Source organism: Pseudoliparis swirei, chromosome 12 (genome assembly GCF_029220125.1).
Source record: "Pseudoliparis swirei isolate HS2019 ecotype Mariana Trench chromosome 12, NWPU_hadal_v1, whole genome shotgun sequence".
NCBI classification, from domain to species: Eukaryota; Metazoa; Chordata; class Actinopteri; order Perciformes; family Liparidae; genus Pseudoliparis; species Pseudoliparis swirei.
In genome coordinates, this window is record NC_079399.1 from 10750189 (window position 1) to 10773216 (window position 23028).

The window sequence follows — 23028 nt, forward strand, 5'->3', positions numbered from 1 at the left end:
AGCATAATTGATGAAAGTATTGATCGGAGTGATTAGGAAGAAGAATCCAGGACGCAATCACCTTGAATTGATTGGTGCCATTCTTCAGAATGCAGATTACAATGTTTTAAAGTTAATGCAATCATGATCAATGGCAGCAGGGAACAAAAGAAGGAGAGAGAAGCGATGATGTTTTCTTAGAGGGGGATCGTTCTCTCCGCTCACGTTTTGGACCCCCTTCTCTCTTCACGGTTAGCTCCGCCCACACGTGCTCCTCCCGCTGCCATTGGCTGCCGGGAGGCTGTTTTCGCCACCTGATTGGTCGCCGCGTACGTCAGTCACACGAGCCTCGACTTATTTACCGAATGTCTGAGCCAGAGAGGACGGCATTCTGCTGTAGGGCTTGCAAACAGCTGACTGCCGTACGTGCACTTTACCCAGTGCCTCAAGGAACAAAGAGAAGAGGAAAGAGCCATTCAGAATACCCGTTAAATATTTTGTATTCCCTTCAAATAATTAAAGTTCAGCGAGGACACGCGATGAGGCACGCAGTCGCACCGGCAGAAAACGTGGAAAATAATTATTTTGCCGTGACAGATCTGTTAAAGATATGTACCCATTGTGAACGGCTAAGCAAAAAGGTAAGAGAAAGAAAAGGGGCTTTGGGAACAGATACCACTCTGTCAAAACACGACGCTTTTAAAGCTTCAACCCGAAGGGGGATTTGGACAATTGTGTCATTTTGTTTGCGTCTTTACGCGACGCGTTCCCCTCTTGGAGCAAACAAGCTGCAGTGCAGTCTTTTGTGCAGGCTTGTTTACGAGTAAGAAGAGTTCGGGGTCATCGGTCAAGAAATCCTCTCGGTTGAAATTATCTTTCAGTTGCGAATAAGTCGACATTTGGGTGAAGTGACACGTTAAATGCATGGTTTTAATTTCTGAATAATATCGCCGGTCATTCATTCATCTGCTTCATTATCCGCTGCTGGACATGTCTCGACAAGCAGCGGAAAGTTACCGGTCTCATCAGAGGCAAGGGTTTTGACTGGAGGCACAATGTGTGTTTGGACTTCTCGTTCATTGTGAAAACTAAAGAGTTTAATTGTAATGCATACATGTGTTACGACTCTGCTACTGTGTGCTGCGGTCACAGTCTTTTTAAATGACATTTTTTATTTCAGTTATCTCTGGAGAGCAGCAGAGATCTCACAGGTTATTAATGTCAGACGGACAAAGACACTCTGGTTTCTCACTCTGGTTGAGCAATGCAGTGGCAATGAGAAGGGACGACCGCAGAGTAACGGTGCTTCTTTCCGCTCTGCTTTTCTGTGGCATTTAAATGGTTTCTTTGTTTGTGTGTCTTTTAGGACTTGGGAGTAAGGATCCCGAGACCCTTAGGAAACGGACCAAGCAGATTTATCCCTGAGAAAGAGGTAAAAGACAGTGTCATCTCACTACAGAAATGTAACGCACTTGCAAATATAACTTTTATGTAATAAACTGCTTATTAAATATTATCTTTTTCTTTTCCGAAGATTCTTAAAGTCAGTAAAGTGGATGCCAGGACACAGTCGATATTTGAGGATGCGTTTGCAGCCCTCGGTCGACTTGACAACATTTCTCTCGTGATGGGCTTCCATCCGCAGTACCTGGGGAGTTTTCTCCGGACGCAGCACTACCTGCTCCAGATGGATGGACCCCTGTCTTTGCACTACCGACACTACATCGGCATCATGGTACGCTCCATCCTGTGATATCGTTAACTTTTCAAGTCAAGCCGTTGTATATCTTGGGGTTGACCTCTCCTTCTCTCATCCTGCAGGCGGCAGCTAGACACCAGTGTTCCTACTTGGTCAACCTCCACGTGAACGATTTCCTCCAGGTCGGGGGCGATCCCAAGTGGCTGAACGGCCTGGATGGTGCCCCACAGAAGCTGCAGCAGCTCGGAGAACTCAACAAAATCCTGGCCCATCGACCGTGGCTTCTCACTAAGGAACACATCGAGGTGAGAGGACACAGGGAGACATGAAAAGTCTTGCGTAACAGGCTGAGATCATGGGTGAAGGCCAGAATATAGCTGCAGCTGTATAACTCGTAAGGATTTGGAAGTTCTTGCAGTAGAAGGGTGGCGACTGAGGGTTGGGGGGGGGGGGGGGGGGGTGATGCGGGAAAAGGAAGACACAAGAAATTGGTTAGGAAGGGTGAACGAATATTTTCCCACATTTCCTAAAAGGTCAGTGGTATTAAAGTAATTATTTTTGCTTCAGTTACCAGGACTCACTTTATTTTTCCTTTACTTTTCCCAGCGCCTTCTGAAAGCAGAGGAGCACAGCTGGTCCCTCGCGGAGCTAATCCACGCCGTGGTTCTCCTCACACACTACCACTCCCTCGCCTCGTTCACATTCGGCTGCGGCATCACGCCCGAGATCCACTGCAACGGCGGACACACTTTCAGACCCCCCTCCGTCAGCCAGTACTGCGTCTGTGACATTGCCAATGGCAACGGCCATGCTAATCACCACGACGATCCGCTTGGCAACCAGGTGAGTGATGGCGTATGCACAGAGAGCTCGAGCGTGATTGGGTAAATCCAGGTAGCGGGTAGTCTCTGCAGAACTCTCTCTTAACTGGAGACGTGCTCTCTCGCTCGTTGCTTCCGTAGGAGTTGTGTGGCGAGGTGGAGGTGCTGATGGAGCGCATGAAGCAGCTGCAGGAGTGCCGCGACGACGAGGAGGCGAGTCAGGAGGAGATGGCGACTCGCTTCGAGAGGGAGAAGACCGAGAGCATGCTGGTGGTCACAGCAGAGGACGAGGAGTGTGTCCCTTCCAGAGACATCTCCCGGCACTTTGAGGACCCTAGTTATGGCTACAAGGACTTCTCCAGGAGAGGGGAGCATGTTCCCACATTCAGAGTACAGGTAGAGATCAAGTCCAGTCTGAATATAGAGTACGGCACAAAAAAGAAAAAGGTTATATTGCTGTTATTTACTCCTTATTTCTCTTCTCCTCAGGACTACAGCTGGGAGGATCACGGTTTCTCTCTGGTCAACAGACTTTACCCTGATGTTGGTCAGATGCTGGATGAGAAGTTCCAGATGGCCTACAATCTGACCTACAACACCATGGCGACACACAAGGATGTGGACACCAGTATGCTGCGCAGGGCGATCTGGAACTACATCCACTGCATGTTTGGCATCAGGTCAGTCACTGGATACTCAGACAGCGATGATCCGTTTGGCGGCCGTTTTTATGTGTATTGTTGCGACTGCTGTCGCGGGCTAACTTCTGAATAACCTAAACTGATTAACAGCAAGTCACAGACTCACTCCAGAAAAAGACAAGCTCACAAGCTAACTAGCTTACTCACTAACTAGCCATCCAGTCGTCTTCTCCAGCGAGCAGCGACCGTACTCAATGGCACCGTTACAAAAACAACAATCGCCATTTTCTTTTGTACCAGTCGAATGACAGACACACATTTCAATGTCCGCGTTACTCCTCTTCCATTTTCCATGGCTGCAACCTTTATTATGCAATGTGTGCCGATATGCTAAATCATCAATGTTGCCTCACACTGTTTCTCTGTGTTCTTCAGGTATGACGACTACGATTACGGGGAGATTAACCAGCTTCTGGATCGTAGCTTTAAGATCTATATCAAGACTATGGTGTGTAGTCCCGAGAAGACCACCAAACGAATGTATGAGAGTTTCTGGAGGCAGTTTCAGCACTCCGAGAAGGTAAGCATCTGATGTGAAGCCACTTTTTGATCTGGTTGATTCATGTCCAGTATTTAATAGCCGCGTCTCGTCTCTTGCAGGTCCACGTTAATCTGCTTCTTATGGAAGCGCGAATGCAGGCAGAACTGTTATACGCTCTGAGAGCGATCACCCGCTACATGACATGAAGTGCTTTTGCCGTTGTTATCGTTTGTCATTGTCGTTGCTCGTTACGGGACACTTTAAGAAAAAAGAAAAAAAAAGAAAATCAAAGGAGGGGGAGGGGATTCAACAAAAGTGTGGAAGAGACAAGAGAAGCCCTGGGTTGTGACAGTGCTTATTGGATGGGTGTTGAGAAGAGGATCAGAACAAATTAAAGCAAGAAAATAAAAAGGAACCGTTGAAGAAAATCATCTCAAACTACAAGTGGATACACAAATTCAGTTTGTGTTGCCTGCAGTGCCAAAACTGACCAAGAGAGGGCTGCCTGGAGCAAACTCCTGCTCTGCTGAGGAGTCTGTGCTGGGCCTGAGCACCGACACCGGAGGCCTCCAGGACGATGTATCAGTATTCCAGCATGCAACACACTTGTTGCCAGTCTCTTCTGTCTCCTGGTAGAGTGAAGACCCCAACAGAAAAAAAGCGAAAAAAAACCCAGCAAGCTGTGCAGCCAGAACCAGTCTGCACTTTGATTCTGTCGTCACTGTTATATTTGTTTAGTTTCTTTAATACCTTTTTATTTCATTTTGTATTAAGAGAAGTGGATGTTGTTGTCAGTGTAGTTGCTGTTAGTGGTAACTGGAGATGGAAGCATTAACTTTGATCGGTGTTTTTGTGTGTGTGTGTGCCTGAACTATCCAGCACAGTGTGTAGATGTGCTGATGATGCTGCTCCCATAATGTGTTCAATGGGGTCATATTGATCCCCAAATCACCCCCTGACCCCAAGCCCCTATCCATGAGAAATCCACTGCATAACCGCCCTCCCTCTTGTCCTCTCCCCCCATCCCAACTGTCAATGTAAGCTAATCCAAGGAGTGTGTGAAAACCAAGAGGTTTGGAAAGAAACTCAAAGAACACTGTCTGAGCCCTTATTGAGTTTGACTGTAACTGTGTGGATGAGTTCTGTGTTCATGACTGAGGTGTGGATGTTTGTGTGCGTTTGTTTCACAGAAATGACGGAGGAGAAAAAGTTTGTCTTTTAAATTTCATGTCAAAAAAAGAAAAAGAAAAAAAAGCGAGGCACTTTGAAGGAAAGACTTCTTGCTTCTGCTGTAGCTCTCTTATTGTGAGATAACTGTTTATCATTTGTTGTTGATAATGATGATGTCTTTATTTTTCTGGTAATGGGGAGAAAGAAAAAAAAGCTAATCAAGAAGAAAGTTAGACACCAGGTTTTCCAGGAGGGATTTGCTTCCGGTTGCCCTAACCACACCCTATCTGTCTTCCGCCTATCCCAGCTGCCTGGTCGCCCTAACACTTTCGAAGCTTTTGATTGTGAATTTACCAGTTAATGAATACCTCTTCTGTTTCTCTCCACACAACATTTAAGAAGTGCTCTTTGGTGAGCTGTGACTCTTACCGGGCTGCCGCGTTCCCACGCGGGGCCGACGGTGGTCGAGTAGCTGTCGAACGCAAAAGGTTGTCGCTGTGCTTATTTCCCTGCTGGGGAAGTCGAAAGCAGCTTTTATTTTTTATTTTCACCAGAGGTGTGATACCTCTGCTTTTTTGTTTACTAAAACCAGTAAAGTACTGCATTCTTCTAAAGGTGGATTGAGAGAATCAGACATGAATGAGTGATGAGGAGGAGCAGGAGGGTGATGATAAAGGAATGGTACATTTGGAAGTGGTTTGAGTGGAAGGAGTTCTTTATTTTTATTTTTATTTTTTACCTCTGACTGATGTCAGTTACTGACACTTTTTTTTTAAAATATGAAAATATTCAAAACAAGATGGAAAAAAAATAAACTATGATATTGAATTGTTGTGTATCATTCGTAGTTTTCTCCTAAACAATTTAATTTCACTGCTCCAATAAGGAGAGGCCGAAACAGTCGAAGCACAATCAGTTTCACATTAATTAAACAACCCATGGCAAGATGACTCATGAAAAGACATGGGGTGTTATTCCAACACCTTATCTTCCAAAGTACACTCAGCTGGTTGATAACAAAGATGACGTCATCAATTAGTATGGTCGAGGGGCTTTCACATGAATTACATGTTACTGTATGCAAACTGTATAACTCGATGGGAACCAGGTCCTTGTTCCTGTGGTCAAAGTGTCTCTTTGTTCATGACCAACATTCGGATCAAGATAAAGGGGAATTTCTTGTCGGAACCCTTACCTCTCTTTCCTGTTTGCCTCCAAGTCAAACCTCATCGAGAAAAATCCCTCACTTCCCAGATGACCAAACTGCCTTCACATTTCTGTGGCGTTCCAGACTATACATGGATTATGAAACGTGAGTTAACCTTGATATCAGCCAGCTGACTGTCCATCATATCAACCTGAGAAATTATATGTAGAGAACAATGTGTGTTATTAGCGTTGGCTAATGAAGTGTTGGGGTTTTGAAACATCAGCTTGTCTTGTGGTTGTTTTAATGTCACTATTGTGAAAATTTGAGGAACTTTTTTTTTAAACATTAAGTGCCGTTTTTGATTTGTTTCAATGTATTACTGATGTGATTTTGAAATGCTGTACTTAAGGTTACTGGGTGTTACTTGTAAGCACTACCTAGCCACATATGTTTAACAATAAAGGCTTTGAGAAGCAAACATGTTTTCCAACTCCTTCTGCTTTATTATGTACAAGTTCCAATGTCAGACAATAAAAGATGTATCCTTATTCTTGGTCAATCATCTGTTTTCAAAAGTACATTTTCATAAAAGAGCCTTTCCAAACTAGCAAGATTACAAAGCAGATCTAGACTGTTCCATAAATGTGCAAAGAGCTTGTATTAAATGATCTCTGTTCATGTGAATGTACCCGGTAGCTGCAAGTTTTACAGAAATTAAAGTGCATACAAATAGCTGGTATTGATAATATAAAGAGTAAATAATAAGATCTCGTTTGTAAAGTGTATAAAACTCAAGCAAAATATATAACATTTACACAGTCGCCCTGCTTCTTATTGCTTGCATGCATTTATGAACCACCACAACCTATTGTTTAGAATGTGACACACTGGCCATCTGTAGGCCTCACCACTGGCTGTTGACGTTTGTTGTATTGTGACAAATACCATCAATAGCCACAGGAAACCAACTTGAGCAAGAAGATGGACAGTGGACAAGTGAATTATGCTGCAGCAGTTGTTTAAGCCATTTTTTTTCACCGGTGTTCTGACTTTTTTAGGCTTGTAAAGCAGCAATATAATTCACTGTGACCGGCATCACTGCACACACACTTTACAGCCACTGCAGGTTAGTGCTCGACAGCTGTTATGGACCCTGGGTGAAGTATTTAATCTCAGGCTGTCTGGTCCGGAGGCTGGAGCGTCTTCGTCAGTTTTTGAGCGACGGGAAGGAATTCTAACTCCCAGCATGCCCTGTGGAAGTCCCTCTTTTCTTCATTCTCTATCCACTTCAGAGCCTCCTCTTCATCTAACAAAGTTAAAAAGAGTGGACAGAGGACGAGAGAGCGTAGTTAGAGGCTTCAGACGTGACCGTGCAAGGCTTTCTGTTCGTGACGGTGGGAATAAGTGTGTCCCTCCCTTTCCCCTGAGGCCTATACTGATGTGAAGAACGAGAGTACCAACCTAAGTATCTGGTGAGGATCTCCAGCAGTGACTCTCTCTCCTGTGTGTCCAGCAGCTTCTCTGAGCCGCCACTGATCATGTTCCACAACGCCTGACAAACCTGGCCCCCCAGCTGCCAATCAGCTGGCCCGAAGTCTCTCAGACAGTCCACGAGCCTGATCACAAACACACACACACACACACACACACACACACACACACACACACACACACACACACACACACACACGCACAGACGTGGCGTGACTCAAGTGAGAGGGATTCACATGACCGGCCGGTTTGTGGGCATTAGCTCCACTTCATTGGACCTACATCTGAAAGAGGACTGTGTGTGTGTGTGTGTGTGTGTGTGTGTGAAGCTAGCACTAGAAGATCATTTATATGTTATTTGTAGTTATAATTTATTGTATAACCACATAAACAAATAACATCAGGTTCAAAATGAAGAACACATTTCCCCCCAAAAAGCTATTTCTTTTTTGCCATGTAGCAATTAATCCAATCTGACACACTGTCCCCCCCCCCCCCCCAACACACACACACACACACACACACACACACACACACACACACACACACACACACACACACACACACACACACACACACACACACACACACACACACACACACACACACACACACACACACACACACACACTTAATCTCTCATTGCATTAGTCCTTACTTGGCAGTAGCCCCCTCCACTGAGAGACTAGCCCTGTTGGGGGGGTCCTGAGCCAGGTTGGTGAGGACCCCGCAGGCTGAAATACACATCTCAGTGCTTTTTGAGTCGAGCAGTGTCACAACAAACTGGTGCACTGAGGGAGAGAGAGTGGAGAAAGATGATGTTGTGAGGGAGCAGGCGAAGTAGGGCAAAGATAAGAGGGCAGCTATCACCAGTGAGCAGGCGGGTTTTTACTGACTGTAGCCTTGCAGATAAGTCCAGCCTAAACATGACACAGTATGCAGAGATGAGTACTGTACTGGGCATTCTTTGTCAAGGTACTCAGTATCCTGTATAGTTCTGTGCTTGAATGATAAGGTGTATGCACATTTTTACATTCGCCTTTTTAAAATAAATGTGTATCGTTAGGCCTAGATCATTGTTTATTCTAAAATGGCAACTCTTAGCTAACTTTCCAGAAAGAGTTCATGAATACTTTATGGCTGAAACTAAAGAGGAAACGATTGTCGTCTCATGTTGGAGTGTGTTGTGTGTGTCTGACGGTGTTTGTCATATACCTCTGTTTTGCATGATAAATTCTCGTACATCCTTGGACTGTGATAAATTTCCATATACACGGGTGGCCTCAAGCACGGCGTCCATGCTGGAGCAGAGCACCAACTTCAACATCACTGAAGTCAAAAGTGAGTGGGCAGCGGAAAAGAGAGAAATGGGGGTATACAAGGGGGAGGGAGGGACACCAGGGAAATGGGAGGGGAGGTGTACAATCAGCAGAATGCACCTGTTGTTTTGTTTTAATTTCCACTTAAAACATCCTTTTATTCTTGTAGTCTTACACTTTGCCATGGTGAGATGACTGCGTCTGAAGACAGAGCTGTCCTGGTAGAAGGACAGGTTGTTGATGGTGGCGGCCACATTCACCAACAGCTCCTCGCTTTCCTGCACACACCTCAGCTCTGTGTCACAAAAACACCAAATTAATAATCACTGCGAAGCTTAACCTTGAATTAACATCATTTTTAAGAGAGATCATGGACTAGATGTTTCAAACTTTCCCTTTAAAACCCTCCTGTATGAATTACAACCGACAGAGGGAGCATCTGCACTGAACAGGTGTTCATGCTTCCAAAATATGTCTGCCCTCATTCAGGTGACTAGTCTCAACATAATGTCTGACATTGTTGTTACAGCTTTCTATTGCCTTATCAATAACACGTGCATTCACAGAAAACACAAAATATACAGCTCTTCCTCTTTTCATGGCTAACCAGGTGAATCCAGGTGAAAGCTTTGCTTCCTTCTATGTTGATGAAGAGGAGAAGATAAAGTCAGAGCAGATTATTATTCCATAAAACTGGTTTATCAGTATACTGTATTGGTTGGTTTGAAGTATTTCCAAGTTCAATGCAAATGTAAATAAAATAATAGTTAATCAGTAATTTACAGATGAATAGAACAATTATAGAGTTATTTAAATACAGGCGTAAATACAGCCGTTGTATATTACAGATTGGGCCACACTGATGTGTGACACTGTGACATTATCATAAAAGTAGCTATAATCTGTGGTTTTGGCTTGATATAGACAGTTTGATCATGAGCTGGCATACAAAGGTCAATGTGACCCAATTCAACCAGCCGTGACACTGAGCGGCTTGGAAACCGAGTCTGCTCCTGATATAGCAGCAGATGTCGTGTGCTGAGTCATAAATCGCGGATACTGCGGTCGGTGTGTCACATTGAATTTTTTTGTTGTTTCTGAGTGGAAACGCTGCTTTGTTTTCCCCCATTAGCTCTGTAAGGCACTGTCTGTCATGAAGTTGATCAAAACAGGACATGGATCAGTATTTATTTATTTTGAGAGTTGACTTTTCTTCACTAATTTGCCTTCTGTTGTGTTCATTTCATTTTCTCTGAGTAGGAGGCAGGCAACAGACACATTGAGAGTTTCACAGCCACCTGCGTATCAGTTCAACCTGTCCTGAAACCAGCTAACCACATGAGAGAATTTCGCACACACACACACACACACACACACACACACACACACACACACACACACACACACACACACACACACACACACACACACACACACACACACACACACACACACACACACACACACACACACACACACCAAGTGGGCTGTGAGATGTGACAGAACATCCTGTAAATGCAGTGAAGCGTGTCGCTCTGTCAGACTTGAAGAAACAACAAGTAAACCAAAAGAGGATGTGCTGCGTATTGAACAAGAAGCTGAGGGGAAATCCAGCAATGGGTTGAACAGACAAGTGAAGAATGTGTTTTGGACCAAAGTCCCGTCTTGTTGCCAGCACAAGAGAAGTGGTTGTGTGCTTAGCAGATACTGTACTCACAATGCACTAAACAGCTATTTTTTATCTTCAGAAATCCACATTTTCACATATTGCTCCCTTTGCAGGACAGATATATACCATGTATGTTGGAAAAATAACTATTTCAACAGGACTGTGACTGTACAAATCACAGGATATGTCTGAATGTCTTGCTGGGAGGGGGGCACCGGGAAGTCCAAATAATGATCAGTATTCTTCTTCGATCATTGATAAGAAGTTGATCACAGGCACTTCTAAGAGAGGAGAACTCATCTGCTTATCTGGAGCCCCTTCGCAAAGACAATAGAGGCCTGTTTTCAGACCACATCCCCTCCTGTGATGGCTGTCACGCTGTGTAAATGACAGCGGCTCAAAGATGGATCTTTGAGCAGCAACTTGGAAATATGCGTGATTTCAACTCTGCTCCTTCTTGCAAGAATAAATCACCTGAATGATGATTCTACACTTGGTGTCGAGTAGAAATGTTCTAACAACGTCCAATACGAACACATCTAGAAAAGTTATCGCCGTACATCACCTCCCGACTGGGTCTTCTATTTGTTTACTGAATTACTTAACGTAAACACTGACTGCTCACCAAGTGTCTCCATCAGCAGCTGAATGCAGGTTGCGTTGGCTGCCAGAGCCGGACCGACAGCCGGGTGGATGCACATGTTTGCCAGCACCCTGACCAGCTTGACCAGCACGTCCTCGTCCTGCTGCACGTTCCCCGGAGGGGCCTGAGGCTCGCTGCGGGAAGGGGCACCTTTCTGCGGTTGTGTGTGCGGTGAGTCGTCTCTCCGCTGGTAGGTGTCGTACAGCTGCAGGAGGGTGTCCATGCAGCCCTCGCACTGAAAGAGCTGCCATCGAGCCTCGTCGCTTTTGGCTGTGAGGTTCCCGACGGTGAAAAGAAGGCGCACAACAAGATCCTGTGAGAGAACGGTGACCGGTGAGTACTGGAGTGGTCTATATGCATCTTTGTGCATTTATTTTAATGAGTGGATTAAAGTAAACTAACCCTAAAAATGTGTACTTTCTTTATTTTACCGATGTTGCTGAAAGGCCAGGCTGCGTTGGGAAACGTTACTTAATGGCTTCAAAGATTTTATACAAATGATCCACTTTTTTCTCATACAGCATTTTAACTTGTCCAGTGCAGAGGTGAATAGTAGCTAGTACAGGACAGATATTTTTAGCGTATTTTAACAAGTTTTTTTATTTTTATCCACAACCCTGGCTCAGTTTACCAAGATTTCTAAGTAACTCATTGAACTGTTGCCAGCTGCTGTCTGCTTCTGCTTAAGTTGAACACCTCCTGACACCAGTTCATTGTGCCACTGCTCAAGATGATGTCAACAACCCGAATGAAAAGAAAAGGAAAAGCTGGAACACACTTTTAAACATTTTGCTTTATGATTACATAAAAATATTTCTACATACATATAGTATATTGAATAGAGTATATTTACTGCATATTTTTAAAAAACAGTCAACATTAGATCCTATGAGATTTCATTTGAAGCTCACCAGCCACTTGACCCGAGCCCGCCCTGTCAAGTGTCACTCGTTTCCCTCAAAGGGTTCCTAGCTGTATCGACATGTTTGAAGGTAACTACGCCCTATCTTTTCAATGGGTTATCACACACTTCCAGAGAAAACAGTGATAAATAACACCCTGTGCATCACTCTTGTATCCCAACTCCACACAGCTGACAGCACACTTTTTTTTTTATAAACCAGAAATGACATTATTAACGGGACAGGACAGGCTGTCCCAGGACTTAGTGCTCATTACATGTATTACTATCCAGTGTGTGTGTATTTGTAGGCGCGGCCGTGTGTTTATAAGATTAAGAACACATGTCAGTCATGTATGATTGCCAAAGCCCCACCCTTTTCTTCTGTTCCCTTTCCTCTTTTCTATGACTCCTCCCCTCAACCTCTGTTTCACCTCTACTGTATTTATCTTCTCAAGCTCACCTCATTTTGTTCCTTGTTCTCCTCCCTCCCGCCGCCCCTTCCCTTGACTTATTCAGGCCCTCCTGGGATGATTAAATGTCAAAACACACGCAAGAAAGAGACCCGAATGCCTCGTGCCGATGGACGCAATGTTCTTGGACTTGAGGTACATCAACAACTTGCTCTGAGGGTAAACATGTTGGGTGGATAACATCATGAACGCCTTACAATCATGTCATTACTTCTCTCCAATACACACCGACTCAAACACACACACACACATGCAAGAGGAAGCCTGCGGACTCACCTGTTTTTGGTGATGTTTGTTCAGCAGTTCTAAAAATAGTTGGTAGCAGTCGGGGGTCTGAGCCAGAGCGAGGCGGCACTCCGAGTAAGAGGAGAGTTTACTGAGGGAGAGACGGGACAACAATTACCACTGACTATTCCACTCACTGACTGCTCCGCCATGTTGACTTAATACGGAGGTATTAAATCAACACTGCTAATGGATATGTAGCTCTGGACTGGGGTCTACCTTTCATGCTTTCATTATCTTATCTTACCTCGAGGGAAACACTGAAGATGGGGATTCAGAGCATCATTGCACACTGTTTGCTATTAAAATCAGATGTTATTGAGCGAACAGTAAGCTATGTGCATGGTTTTACATCCAACCATTCTCCCATGCGCCTCGACAAAAACTCAAGTGCATTGCATTTATCCTGAAGCAAGGAGCGCAGTATGTGAGTGGAAGGATGAAATCATCAAGTCAGGTGTCTGTCTGGTTCAGTAATAGTGAAGAACACTTCCATCTTAAATTCCACACCTCCGATTAGTGTGTGAAATATTTTGCCTGCAAATCGTCAAAGAAAGAAATAACACATTCTTCTTCTTGAAAGTTAAATGTCAAATTTTTTGACAGGCAATAACATTCATTATTGCTGACTTCAGTCTCCTCAAAGGTGTTGCTGCTACAGCATTACTTGGTCTGGTATGAGCAGCAGTGTTGTCTAATATTAGCTAATGTCTGCAAGCTTTAGGTGGATCCAACTGAGTCAGTTTGCTCACCTGAGTCTGTGCTGCTTCACTACTGTGACACAAGTTGCGTCGTCTCCATTTAAACTATTGTCTATTTGTATTTTCTTTCAGAGTAACTGCATATACATTCACATAAGTCACAGTTTTAGGTTATGTCTGATGAGTCTTACCTTAAGTGCTTTTTGTAAACTGCCGGCACCGACTTGTTATTTGCTTAAAAGCACCTCACTGGTGTAGTTGAGTCGTGTTTGAGTTTAGGTGAGCAACACGGCATCTTACTTTTGCCAGTTCTAGTTTAGAAGCGTTTGTTTTGAATAGACCAAAGGGCCCAACATAAACTTTACTTTAAACTGCACATGTAGTCGTCTTTTCTTTGCACATTCAAAACTTTACTGAAAAAGTAACAACATTACATTAAAGCAGCTGGCAACTAGCTGTGTCACTACTCTACTGTGGGCTTTACTTATACAACATAGACACAAAAACAGATGTATACTTTGCCAAATGCTATGTTTCTCAAGAAACATTTGGTTTGTGAGACCCAAAAACAACAAAGACTGAATGTCGAAAAGTTCCTGCTGGGGTTAGAAAGAAAACAGAGGCTAAAAGATGAGAGCTGAATGAAGGCCTCACGGCACAGGTTATGGCGGTCTTAGTCAGTGAGCGGAGGAGAGGAGTAGGATGATACAAGGAGGAAATGATGGGATACCTGTATATTCTGGAAATGTTGGTGCAGATGTCGAGGTCCTTGCTGTGATGACGCAGCACCACACAGAGCTCTGACAGTATAGAGAAGGAGATGAAGAGTGGACGGGAATCAGGGTGATCTGCAAGGTTCCTCAAGGTCGCTGTCAGCTAGAGGTCAAAGGGGTCAAAGGTCAACAGAGAGAAGGGTTTGAGTGTTGTTATTTAGGCCAGTGTTATGGTCGTGCGGCCACACACACACACACTGTTGGTCATATGCTCATTAAGGTTGGCCGCTGGCCCGTACAGGACGCCAACAACAGAGCGACCGGAAACTATTCAGTATGGACATAAATCATTTTATCATAAAAGGGAAACAGTCATTTCCAACACACGGCAGCACTGACCGTTCTGGAAAGTCAAAGTGTGTGTGTTTCCCTTCTCTCGCAGCATAACGAGTTGCATTAGAGAAGTTGGCTTGAGCCAACTTGTGCAGAAAAGCAGTAATGATGTTCAGAAGAGTGAAGCACTGTGTGTTTTAGAATTAAATGCATCGAAAACACACACAGAGAGAACAAATACCAGACATAAACAAAACTATTTTTTTCTAATAGTGGGAAAGTCTACAACATTCAACAAACACATGAGAAAGTATGTATTATTTAGAGGTAGAGTAGAGTAGAAGTAGAGGTATGAGTAGAGGTATGCAAACAAAAGCTATGGGTTTTCATCAAATGTCTAATAAATCATTCAAAACCATTTAAAATATCCTTTGAAACTGTGCCAACAGTGTTGCGTCTCACACACCTGTACAAAGATGTGCCCTGCTATTGTAAAGTTGGTGTCTTCAGCTTGGCAGAGCCTCTGGATGAGCTTCTGAGCCACACCAACACAGTTCTTGTCAAGCAGGAGTCGGAGGATTGCACTGTTTCCTGAGAGAAATTTCAGAGTCCCGGCACAGTACAGCAGAGCTTCTCCAGATGAGGACACATCCTCGTTGTTCAAAATGTCCAGAAATGAGTCTAGACACAAGACAAATCTAATGTTACCTTGCACATTGTTGCAACGGGAGCAATCTGTAATGACCTGGCAAAGAGGTTTCGTAGTAAATGACCAGACACAAACATATCCAAACATACATATATATATATATATAATATATATATATATATATAAACAGACAGATTAAAGTTTACTCCAGGCCAGCCAAGAATATTATGCTCTTCGAGCAGCAGACATAAACAAAAATGTTTTGGTCAAATCGTGGGAAAATCTACATTCGCCAACACAGAAAGTAAACTATTTAACATTGTGTTTTCTTTATAATAAAATTAAATAACTTGGGACAGAACAGAAGACCGAAGCTCAATCATCGTGGCCGAGAATAGCGTTCACCTATGATGGAGTTGTTCTGGAAGAGGAGGTCGTTGCTTTCACTGCGACTGATCTGGAAGATGAGCTTACAGATGTTGAGCAGGTTGTTCCCACTGACACACAGCTGGAGGGAAAAATGCAAACAAATGAATCCCACGACTTTAGTATTTAGAGCCCGTATGCCCTGGATGCCCTTGTGATAGCGACTTAGTGGCTGACATGCTGACCCCCACGTAGACATAGGCAACTCACAGCGAGGCAGAGCTTGGCGATGCGCAGGTTGAGCTGGGCAGAGTTGAGGTCGATGAGGCGGAACAGTGTTCGAAGTATCCCTGACCTCCTCTTACAGCGTCGGCCGAGCATGTCCGCTTCTGCCAAGGTGCCATGGAGACCGTCACACAAATCACACAGCCGGTCCACCGAGCTGCCTGGCATCGCAGGAAGCAAGATTATTGCAACAACAAAAAATCATGTCAAACTCAGGGCACCGTGTCAAACTTTCACAGAGAAAGCAAACATCCCAAAATGAAAACACTTTCCTGTGTGTGTTGGCAAGTGTGTATCCATATAAATGCAGAGGAGTGATGTTTTGTGTATCTTGTGGTATGTATGTGCAATATGCTCGGTGCATGGTGTACATTTATCATTCGCATGAGGAACTTGAGGTAAACTCGTCAACATCAATAATGTTGGTCAGCAGTAAAATAACATTCCTCTTCCTTTTCTAAGAAACAACTTTCAGTGGTCAAATGCAGGGGAACAATTCTGCAACAGGCAGCTGCGATCTTGACGCAGAGGAAGAGCAAGGGTGGAGTCTCTTCCTTGTTTTTGAGGTAAAATAAATGTTTTCCCTGCAGAAATAACAGGGTTTGGTCATTTCTGAAAAAGGTTGGCTTCAGTCTCACTCTCAACATTCCACTGCCATTTCCCACTGAATCTGAAAGGTGTTTCATGCATGAGCCAAAAGGCACTTGGTACAATAAATATTTAATATTTATCTTTCAAATGAATTTTCCATTAAATTTGTAGAGTGTTAAAATATTTACAGCCATATATTTAATTTCATGGCTGCCCGACTGCAGTTTCAGGCTAAGACAATTCCACATGGATGCCAAACAAATGAAATGACAGTGCTTTTTCAGTTCGCAAGACTCCATGTATGACTATCTGACAATGCGAAAAACCTGTTGAAAATGAAATGTAATAAGGAAACAGAGAAATGAGTCACTACTAAGAGAAGCATACCTTTCATTTAAAAAAAAGACCAGAATCACTGCACCACCATTATTTGAGATTAATCTCACTTTCATTGGCACAAAATGAAAAAAAAACAATATTGAAAAGTGTTTCTGTGAGTGTCACATATTATCACTTATTGTATTGGGTTTCTGATTGCATTGCCCACACTACCTGCAGCCACTCTCTCTAGTTGTTGGAGACGAGGAGCAATCATATTATTCCACATCAATGACTCTGCATCCTCCTCTGTGCTTGTTGTGTTTTCTCCGTTCCCCTGCTCTGAAATGTGAAAAGAGAATTGAAGTCAGGCAATTACCACATCCAAACGCACACACTAAAAGCGGCGAACATGGTTCACAAGTTCACAGTCTTAAAATAAAACATCAGGAAGTTTGATGGCACAATGAAAGGTCGCCATCCAGTTACACTTCCTCTGACGTCTGTCTGCGTGTGGGCATTTGCGTCTGTGTGCGAGTGTGATGAAAACAAGTGTGCGTGCAAGTTTGTGCACACACATGTCTGCAAACCCACACCTCATGCAGCTTTTTGTTAACATTTGCATACCCCCTTTCTTGGTGTGATGCAGAAAACTGTTGTTGCCCAAACCAAGAGCTCTCTCCGCGATTGGCTGGTTGCTCTTAGCAACTACACCGCAATCAAAGTTTGACATTCAATAAGGGGTGTTAAGTTAAAGAGGGAGAAATGTGTCTATGTTGCTTTTGAAATCCTAATTCTGGGCTCAAGTCTTATGATAATTAGACACACTTAGGTTGATTGCAATAGACATCAAAGAAATTACATTATTATGATGTAAAATCACAGAATGATGGAGTGGTATATCAGGAAACATTGTAACTATACTTCTTATTTTATACAATGTACAAAATGTACCATTCATGTTAGATATGTTTTTTAAAAAGCTTCAAAAGAGGTTAAATTAGTATATCTGGACAAACCTGCTCTTCCTCCTTCTGTGCACTCTGTGAGTCGAATGTCTGAGTCAACACCAGGCTGCATTATTCTTCTGTTGGCACAAAGAATCCCAAAGAGAGTGTCGAGTTACATCACATTTTAGAAATGCCACATACAGAATGTGACTGCCGACTAGTTTTGGGAGCTGTGGCTCATGAGGACATGAAAATAATCGTCACACAATTAAGCTAAAAATAATGAAAAGGATGAATTGTGTCAAGGAATACATCTCCATTCAAAGTTGCCGGCTTTATATTCGGTCAACAAGGCTGCAGATGTATTTTCATCGAGAGCCACCAGGTGTCCCCGTTGCAGCGTGTCATGCTGTGCTCTGTGTTGCGGCTTGTCCTCTGCATGTCACTGGTGCATCTTACTCTTTGCAGGTCACTGTTAACTAAGTCTGCACAAAGAGAACGACTCAATGCAACAATGGTGTGTATTATGACTATTTACTGTGTGACCAACTGAGAAAATAACTACGAATAGGAAAAGATTGATAAACACAAGTAGCATGATGAGTCATCCTAATCACTGTGAGATTGACTTCATAAATCCCACACACATGATTGAATGGAAAAGTGTAATCACTCCAGTCAAAGACAGACATTATCATGTTATCAGGACTCAGAAGCTTCTGCAATGACAATAGGACAAAAGGCTGACTCAGCTTATCATGCTTTTACACTTAAGTGAGCCTAATTGCATGGTTTTGCTGACAGGTATGAGACAGAAAATGTCCCTAGCTATTGTAAAAATGTCTCCTTTCATTTGCTTGATCACATTAGCATTATTAATATACAGTATGTGTGACTATGAGTGCACTTTCATTTTGGTGGAGATTTTAATGATTGATATAAAGTGGCATATGTAGCAGGGGAGCTGGCCAAGGCCTGTTGCAGTGAATAGGGGCTTTGGCTCTGTATGATAGGATTAAGAGCCTGATAATAAGGCCTCTTTGTGCATACCGCATACTCTGAGACATGACCTCATCCCTGTCTTCGGCCAGGCCAGTGCACTGCAGTCACAACACACGCTGCTGCCAGCCTTGCCCAGATGGGCACCCAAATCTAATAGAGAGCCATTTGGAGCTATAAAGCTCGGGCTTATTGGAGAAAAAGAACCTAGTGGATGTCTAATCTCCCCTATCTTCATATCTCATCCAACTCATCATATTAATCTGTCATGCTGTGTCTACTTTCACTTGCAGACCGTGTACTTCTCTGTGATTTTCTCTTGCTTTGTGTCTGGCTAATGTACCTTTTTTTGTCGATCATTGCAACAATAGTGGTTCAAAAACTCTGACCTACCACCAATTAAGAAGTTTTTAATCTTAGCTTCTTAAATCATGACGTGAACCCAGCCTTATCTCTTGGGAATTATCTTCGTCTGCAACAAGTTACATAAACATTGCATGTTAACTTGGCTTGTGAGGGAGGAGGTGAGGAGGTTGTGTGCAATAGCTCAGATTTCCTGTAAAAGTGTTTTATGGTCCGTTCCCCCTCTCCAGCCTCAGCCGCGCCACCCAATCGATAGGCGGATGGATTGTAACGACAGCCCCCGACGGCACGCCCAGAATTATGCCCCTCATTCTGACACACAGCTGATGATGTCGGCAGAAAAAAGCCGAGCTTTTAATGTTTCTGTACTGTGAAAGTGTAGAAGCTGACACATGATAGGAATGACGGATAGAGGTAGTTTCGCTGAAAATGGAGCTGGATCTCACTGTGACCAAGATAGAGTGTACAGTAAAGAATATGAAAGCTTTAAAATGGGGTTGAATGTCTCAAGTTGAAGTTGAAATATTAATTGACACCATTGCTGGTCTAACTGACTTCCTCAGCTGTCAGTGATGGAAGCTGAATGCATCTAAAATATAACACAGTAATTAACACTGGATTTGAGTTTGTGTAAAGTTTGTCCCTCTACAATATACAAGACATGCCAATCAATATGAGAGCAATAACACTTTCCAAGCCTGTGTTTGAGTTGCAAAAACACAAACACTTATAATGGTATCGGCCTTACTAAGGTATTTCCTGGTATCATTTTCTTTGGACCAAAACGTGAAACGCAAAAAACATAGGCATGAAAGCGAGGAGGAGGAGGAGGAGGAGGAGGAGGATTTAATGAAAGGCAAAAATGTCAGGCACAATCAACTCCATCTTGTAATGGCTACCACTGCAACCTTTGTGTGCCTATAAATCTTCAAGTCATTGTGGCACTGTCACTCGGGGTGGGGAGGTGACGAGAGAGAGGACAGATCGTCAGAATGAGGCCTTTCCGTACCGTTCACTTGCTGTTCTGCCTGGTTTGTGGGGACCGCTGCAGACCTCGGTGTGGTCGGTGCTGGGGAGTCTTTTAGCTGACGTCTGCTTTGGTCCCGGATTTAATCGTTCTTTCACTAAACGCACAAAAAGGATGTGGCAAGTTATTTACAGGTTGCCACCATATGCTGCAGTAAGGATGGTACGTGTTTCACCAGCTGAGAGAACATTTGTAAACTATTTATGCACATCACTCAATTCAAAGACTTCCAAATCCAGCCAATGCTTTTGAACATCCTCAGCAAACAGCAAAGCAGATTTGCAAGACAAGGTTTGAGAGAGAGAGAGAGAGAGAGAGAGAGAGAGAGAGAGAGAGAGAGCACTCATTTCCCTTTAAAAACGGCAGCAGTAAATCACGTTTTCACCACAGAGATAGTAAATCAGGTATCATGTCAACACGTGAAAGGCTCCTTTCTTTTCCCTTTGAGAATACTGCTCTTGCAACGAGTGGGTTTTCTTCTTCTTCTTTTCTATCTGTTTAAAAAATGCACCATCTAACACCTTCCACTTTTAGCCTTTTAATGTAAGCACAACATGGATCATTTCCAAAATAATATGGACTTTACTTTGATCTTTTGCTTACTATCTTTGTGTCCCTTTACAGGAGACAGCGCGATGAGAGATCCAGCACAGAGGAGGCGTGCCCGCGTCCCTGGCAGCCCCTTCTTCCCTTTCGGTGGGGCACTGGGGTTTTTAGGAAAGGTCGTGAAGGCATCCTCAGCAGCACTGGGGACTGGAAACGTTGGCTTCTGATACCACACACACACATCATGGAATATGATGACGTGAACAATTAGCCATAACTTGAATCCACAAATAAAACTACTTATGTCACAAAGAGATTATTTTGGTTGCTAAAGTATTCCTTTTTTTATCCTTCATATATATTAACATTATAATCCCATTTATTACAAATAATTTGCTTTCATGATGTTGTACAGAGGCGTGTTTACTTCTCATCCTTTTTTCACTTTTCATGGTAATGCTCTTAGTATCAAAAGATGCAAATATAAGATCACAAATAGCACCCGATTTGAAACTTGAAATACTATTTGAACTATATAGGTGTGTGTGTGTGTGTGTGTGAGATAACTTACATGGTCTAGAGGAGAGAGGCGTGTGCCTGAACCTGGCCTTGAGTCAGGTGCATCAAAATGTTTAGCATGAAGACTGAGGAGTGAAACAATGAGGTGAATTACTTCTTTGAGTCACATGTGACTCACAGTGGATCTCAGAACCTAAAAAGGAGGAGATTTAATTGAAGTTTGTAACTAACCTAAACGAAGATGGAGGTCTGCTGTGGGAGTCAGCGCGAACAGAGCTTTTTCCAAAAAGTTGCCGGTGTCCATCTTTGGGAGTAAATGGCCGCTGGGTGGACTGGACTCGCAGGGACCGCCTCGCTTCGCTGACGATCTCTGCACTTGTTTTCCTCCCTGGATTTCTTCGTGGAATGAAGGGGCTGCAAACCTCATGTTTTCTATCCAGAGAGGCCATTTAGGCGTATGCGACATTTGCCAAGACAGTCTGCAATGACTTCAGTGGTTTGATTTCATTATGCAGGTGGTTACAGGATGTCACACTGATGGGAAGCAGTTGGAAACATTAAATAAGGATAATGCCACAACAGAAAATTAACAGCAGTCGTAAAATGGGTAAGCGATTGCAATAAAGACATTTAAAGCTGGGCAAGCCGGGATGAACAACTTATCCAGATCCTTTGAGTGATATCAAGTTGCAATACTACAATGTGTAATTATTCTATGGGTAATACAAGTCCTGCATTCAATCTTACTTTAGTAAAAGTATGGAAGTATAATCAACAAATTATACCAACCTCATTCAAAGTAAAAGTACTCAGACAGCAAATTAACCAACAGCGTTGTTCTAATGATTACATTTAATTGCAATGATTGCAAGGCGTACAAACAATGCATGTCAATCTTAATCTGCAAAGTAATGACTAACTATAACTGTCAGATGAAATGTGGTCGAGTATAACAAATTCAAGTACTCAAGTAAACAATCCAAATATAATATTTTTAGAACCACAAAGAACATCCTAATAATGTACCAGCATGTCTGATTGTTGTTGTAATGAAATACAATACAACCCATTTAATAAAGTTCTCAAATAGCTAACTTAAAGAATAAGAACAAAAGTACAACCTCCTCTCTTGATTTTGTGTTTTTTAGTGAATGAGAAATCCCCCTGCGCGTTCACGCTCCGTCTCCATGGTGACCAAATAACGCTATGGCAGTTTAGACAACAAACCCAAGAAACTAAATAACCGAGATGATGTTTTAATTTTTCCCTGCAAGAGCAGAGGAAAACTTAGATCCTGTAATAAGTGCACCCACCTGTTAAATTACCAGCGGGAGCGGCCGTGAGAAACCGGCTTTATATCCATACATTTGAACAGATCGTAAATCAAACTAGAAAACCTACCGTAGTTTTAACCCCGGCGCACAACTCGTTTACAGTTATCAATCCAGATCTCAAATTCGGCTTCAACAGAAGAACAAACAAACAAACAAAACACCAGCAACTTGTTGAAGATGTGTATGTTTTCCAGCTGGCAGCCTGCAGCCAGCTAGTCCCACGTGCACGAGCGCCTCTGAACGGCAGTCTCGCGGGATCCGGGGACGCGCGCTTTCTCGAGGTGCGGATAAAGGAGACAAACTTCAGCTCTGCACGGAACATTCATAACAGTGTAATGATTTATCTACAAGGAAAGGTGTTGAACTGAGACGTGTAACTAGTCGCCTTGGTGATTACAGGCCCTCTGTCTGACGGACACGTGCACAAGTAAGTAACTTAAAGCTGCTCAATTCGAAATGCAGAGCATTCATTTAGAAGAACATTTTCAATGTGGAGGTCATGCCCTCCCCAGCAGAGAATGAAGTCACTCTGAGTTTCATTGCGTCTCCCTG

General features: G+C 43.3%; 2 protein-coding genes and 1 long non-coding RNA gene across 6 annotated transcripts in view; 2 read left to right on the forward strand and 1 right to left on the reverse strand.

The window, feature by feature from the left end:
* Window positions 1–5679, forward strand: part of sesn1 (sestrin 1) — a 51608-nt gene extending 45929 nt beyond the window's left edge. Inside the window, exons 1-9 of one of the 2 annotated variants that reach the window (XM_056427685.1) lie at window positions 136–620; window positions 1346–1411; window positions 1514–1714; window positions 1801–1983; window positions 2285–2521; window positions 2641–2895; window positions 2989–3179; window positions 3576–3720; window positions 3801–5679. In XM_056427685.1, coding sequence (XP_056283660.1) covers window positions 345–620; window positions 1346–1411; window positions 1514–1714; window positions 1801–1983; window positions 2285–2521; window positions 2641–2895; window positions 2989–3179; window positions 3576–3720; window positions 3801–3887 — 1641 coding nt within the window. In that variant the 5' untranslated portion in view covers window positions 136–344 and the 3' untranslated portion in view covers window positions 3888–5679. Of the gene's footprint in view, window positions 1–135; window positions 621–1345; window positions 1412–1513; window positions 1715–1800; window positions 1984–2284; window positions 2522–2640; window positions 2896–2988; window positions 3180–3575; window positions 3721–3800 lie in introns of those variants that run through there. The other variant, XM_056427686.1, reaches the window with a different exon arrangement.
* An 800-nt stretch (window positions 5680–6479) lies between these two features.
* On the reverse strand, window positions 6480–22661 carry armc2 (armadillo repeat containing 2). 3 transcript variants are annotated; one of them, XM_056427682.1, is made up of 19 exons: window positions 22544–22661; window positions 21374–21676; window positions 21195–21267; window positions 20681–20846; window positions 20060–20174; window positions 17758–17825; window positions 17366–17446; window positions 16973–17080; window positions 15815–15990; window positions 15584–15686; window positions 14996–15210; window positions 14214–14359; window positions 12774–12873; window positions 11106–11436; window positions 8987–9106; window positions 8708–8821; window positions 8151–8283; window positions 7463–7617; window positions 6480–7307 (listed from the first exon to the last, which is right to left on the reverse strand). In XM_056427682.1, the coding sequence occupies exons 2-19, from the start codon at window positions 21589–21591 to the stop codon at window positions 7174–7176; spliced, it is 2556 nt and encodes an 851-aa protein (XP_056283657.1). In that variant the 5' UTR covers window positions 21592–21676; window positions 22544–22661; the 3' UTR covers window positions 6480–7173. The 3 variants fall into 3 exon arrangements, with proteins under 3 accessions (XP_056283657.1, XP_056283658.1, XP_056283659.1); XM_056427683.1 differs by lacking the exon at window positions 17366–17446; XM_056427684.1 differs by lacking the exons at window positions 6480–7307; window positions 7463–7617; window positions 8151–8283 and adding an exon at window positions 7635–7973.
* On the forward strand, window positions 11368–20762 carry LOC130202282 (uncharacterized). Its single transcript, XR_008833324.1, has 3 exons — window positions 11368–11456; window positions 12544–12632; window positions 20702–20762. It is a non-coding gene; the product is annotated as an uncharacterized LOC130202282 (long non-coding RNA).
* Window positions 22662–23028: the final 367 nt, after the last annotated feature.

What these genes read in the sequence shown, in the direction of transcription:
- armc2 (XM_056427682.1), bottom strand. Translation starts at nt 21,591, where the DNA reads ATGGCCTCTCTGGATAGAAAACATGAGGTTTGCAGCCCCTTCATTCCA. An exon ending in AGACCTCCATCTTCGTTTAG is followed by an intron (nt 21,268 to 21,373) that starts GTTAGTTACAAA and finishes TTCACTCCTCAG; the next exon opens with TCTTCATGCTAAACATTTTG. An exon ending in CCAGAACAACTCCATCATAG is followed by an intron (nt 15,211 to 15,583) that starts GTGAACGCTATT and finishes TCTTGTGTCTAG; the next exon opens with ACTCATTTCTGGACATTTTG.